Genomic DNA, 3,867 nt, shown 5'->3' with positions numbered 1-3,867 from the left:
ACACCATTAACAGCGATAATAAATAAGCAAAGAAAGTAAAGTCGAAACCGACCTAATGGTATCATACATACATATTTTTAAGAATTTTTTTGCAGAGCAACATATTTTATATAGTAATTATAAATAATATAATTATAAATAACTTGTTTGTGTTTTTTTTCAGGTTAATGAGCCACTTTGAACTAGCTCAAAGCAACTGTTATTTGCTATATCTTAAAAAATCCGTCAATTCGTTACCAAGGGCAGACAGGCGGACACAGCTAAGACAACTCAATAAGTGACTTTGTTAAAAATAACATTTTAATAGAACCAACATCTTCACTTTCATACATGCGTAGGGTATAAAAAAAGAAATGAAAACACATACACTGACATTTTTATAACAACAGTGACAAGGAGTCACTTTTTTTCAAAGGAGTTAAATACTGCGTGTAAAGAATATTTGTTGCTGTTGTCGTTGTGGTAGATTATATTCATACAAAATGTTGTCATTTATGGTCTATTTTAGCGCACAGCTTCTCATTAATATGACGGCAGTTATGAAATGGTTATTATTTTGCGTTTGAGTTTGTGCGTAGCAAATTAAAATAAATAAATGTTCATCCACAAAAGGGTTCTAAATGTTTAACAACACTCTGTCTCTTTTAATAGCAAATTTAAATTTATAATTTGTATATTTGTTGTTTAACAGAGATTTTAATTAAAATATGTCAAAATGAAACACTTACTTGGGTTTCTCGCATATAATATTTCTTAAAGATATGCCCTGTAAAGAAAATAAAATTATAAAAACAAAAACTTTGTCGCTAGTTACATTACTAAGCCTTAAAGTCCTAGTATATAGTATATTATAGTAGTGTAGTCTATAGTCTAGTCTATAGTCTAGTCTATAGTCTAGTCTATAGTCCTAAGTCTATAGTCTAGTCCTATAGTAGTCTATAGTCTAGTCTATAGCTAGTCTATAGTCTAGTCTATAGTCTAGTCTATAGTCTAGTCTATAGTCTAGTCTATAGTCTAGTCTATAGTCTAATCTATAGTCTAGTCTATAGTCTAGTCGGTCTAGTATAGTCTATAGTCTAGTCATAGTCTAGTCTATAGTCTAGTCTATAGTCTAGTCTATAGTCTAGTCTATAGTCTAGTCTATAGTCTAGTCTATAGTCTAGTCTATAGTCTAGTCTATAGTCTAGTCTATAGTCTAGTCTATAGTCTAGTCTATAGTCTCGTCTATAGTCTAGTCTATAGTCTAGTCTATAGTCTAGTCTATAGTCTAGTCTATAGTCTAGTCTATAGTCTAGTCTATAGTCTAGTCTATAGTCTAGTCTATAGTCTAGTCTATAGTCTAGTCTATAGTCTAGTCTATAGTCTAGTCTATAGTCTAGTCTATAGTCTAGTCTATAGTCTAGTCTATAGTCTATAGTCTATAGTCTAGTCTATAGTCTAGTCTATAGTCTAGTCTATAGTCTAGTCTATAGTCTAGTCTATAGTCTAGTCTATAGTCTAGTCTATAGTCTAGTCTATAGTCTAGTCTATAGTCTAGTCTATAGTCTAGTCTATAGTCTAGTCTATAGTCTAGTCTATAGTCTGGTCTATAGTCTAGTCTATAGTCTAGTCTATAGTCTAGTCTATAGTCTAGTCTATAGTTTAGTGTATAGTGTAGTCTATAGTCTAGTCTATAGTTTAGTGTATAGTCTAGTCTATAGTATAGTCTATAGTCTAGTCTATAGTCTATAGTCTAGTCTATAGTCTAGTCTATAGTCTAGTCTATAGTCTAGTCTATAGTCTAGTCTATAGTCTAGTCTATAGTCTAGTCTATAGTCTAGTCTATAGTCTAGTCTATAGTCTAGTCTATAGTCTAGTCTATAGTCTAGTCTATAGTCTAGTCTATAGTCTAGTCTATAGTCTAGTCTATAGTCTAGTCTATAGTCTAGTCTATAGTCTAGTCTATAGTCTAGTCTATAGTCTAGTCTATAGTCTAGTCTATAGTCTAGTCTATAGTCTAGTCTATAGTCTAGTCTATAGTCTAGTCTATAGTCTAGTCTATCGTCTAGTCTATAGTCTAGTCTATTAGTCTAGTCTATAGTCTAGTCTATGTCTATTCTATAGTCTAGTCTATAGTCTAGTCTATAGTCTAGTCTATAGTCTAGTCTATAGTCTAGTCTATAGTCTAGTCTATAGTCTAGTCTATAGTCTAGTCTTATAGTCTAGTCTATAGTCTAGTCTCTATAGTCTAGTCTATAGTCTAGTCTATAGTCTAGTCTATAGTCTAGTCTATAGTCTAGTCTATAGTCTAGTCTATAGTCTAGTCTATAGTCTAGTCTAGTCTAGTCTATAGTCTAGTCTATAGTCTAGTCTATAGTCTAGTCTATAGTCTAGTCTATAGTCTAGTCTATAGTCTAGTCTATAGTCTAGTCTATAGTCTAGTCTACAGTCTAGTCTAGTCTCTTTTATTACACCTAGCAAAATGTTTGATATAAATTGGGAAAATGATTTCTTTTTTATAGAAAACATAGACGGTGAGGCACAATGCGTCGTATGTTATAAAATTATATGTAGAAAAGCTTTATTTTTTTTGAAAAGGCATTATGAAACTTGCCATGGACCCTTAAATGACCTTAGGGGACATGACAGAAAAGTAAAGTTGTTGCAATTAAAAGCAGAGTTTTTCTTAAAATTTATAATTAATGAAACAACAGCAAATAATTGCAACAATCTTCCTTTAAATAGCCAAAAAAAATCATTGCCTCATAAAAAGGCATCTTATGTAGTTGCTTTATCGTTAGCAAAACAATGTCGCCCATTTGAGGATGGCATTTTTTTCTTAAATTTAACTACAGATATTTTGAGTTGTTTTGGAGAAAAATGCCATGAAACTATGAAACTCTGCCAGGATATACCATTATCTCGTCGTACTATAACAAGAAGAACGGAAGATATAAGCAAATTTATTAAAATGTCAGCAAAAGAAAGATTAATTAATTGCAAATATTTTTCGATTTCTCTAGATGAGAGTACGGATATCAATAATATTTGCCAGTTAATTATTTGTATTAAAACAGTTAATGCAAATTTAGAGTGCTTCGAAGAAATGTTTGAAGTGGTTTCACTTCATGGTCATGTAACAGGACAAGTTCTGTATGATGCATTAGATGTTAATGTTTTTGCATTTGCTGACAAAAATAAATTAGCCTCAATATGTTCGGATGGAGGAAAGGTAATGAGAGGCAAAAATAAAGGACTTTTGGGCATTTTAAACAAAAATGGAATAAATTGCCCAGCATTCCATTGTGTCATACACCAACAAGCTCTTTTCTCCAAAGAGTTGGGTATGAAAAATACAATGGATGTTGTTGTAAAAATAATAAATATAATAAGAGGGGGGCACAATTCTCTGACACACAGAAAATTTAAAGATTTTCTAGAAAACCTTAATTCGGATTATGGAGATTTACTTTTATATACCGAAGTCCGTTGGCTAAGTCGAGGCAAAAGTTTGGAAAGACTTTTCCATTTAAGAAAAGAAGTACTCGAATTTTTAAAAACTTTATCCAATAAAGATACAAAACACCTTACTAATTGTCTTGAAAATCCCGACTTTCTATTAGATTTCGCATTTTTATGTGATATTACCGAGATATTAAATGACCTTAATTTATGCCTGCAAGGTAAAAATATTATTTATTTATTATTTATTTATTTAGATATTATTACAATTAAAATTATAATAAATCTTAAAGTTAAAGCACTAGCAACATAGGCTATCGGCTGAATAAAAATATAAAAATATTTCATTTGAATAGAATTATTCACCAATTTAGTACAAAATTAGATCTCTTAATAAATCAATTAAAAAGTAATAGTATATCAAAT

At 30.6% G+C, this 3,867-nt stretch overlaps 1 protein-coding gene across 1 annotated transcript; it reads left to right on the top strand.

Annotated features, from left to right (window-relative positions):
• Positions 1–2,872: 2,872 nt before the first annotated feature.
• Positions 2,873–3,211, top strand: LOC119616094 (the record flags this gene model as incomplete). Its single annotated transcript, XM_037972270.1, has 1 exon — positions 2,873–3,211. A coding segment is annotated over exon 1 (339 nt), but the record flags the coding sequence as incomplete, so codon positions are not given.
• Between the last annotated feature and the right edge of the window lie 656 nt (positions 3,212–3,867).

Source organism: Lucilia sericata, unplaced genomic scaffold (genome assembly GCF_015586225.1).
Source record: "Lucilia sericata isolate MDLA Ls3-8-SP2 unplaced genomic scaffold, ASM1558622v1 Contig000057F_arrow, whole genome shotgun sequence".
In the NCBI taxonomy this organism is placed as follows: domain Eukaryota; kingdom Metazoa; phylum Arthropoda; class Insecta; order Diptera; family Calliphoridae; genus Lucilia; species Lucilia sericata.
This window is presented reverse-complemented; position numbering and strand designations above follow the sequence as displayed.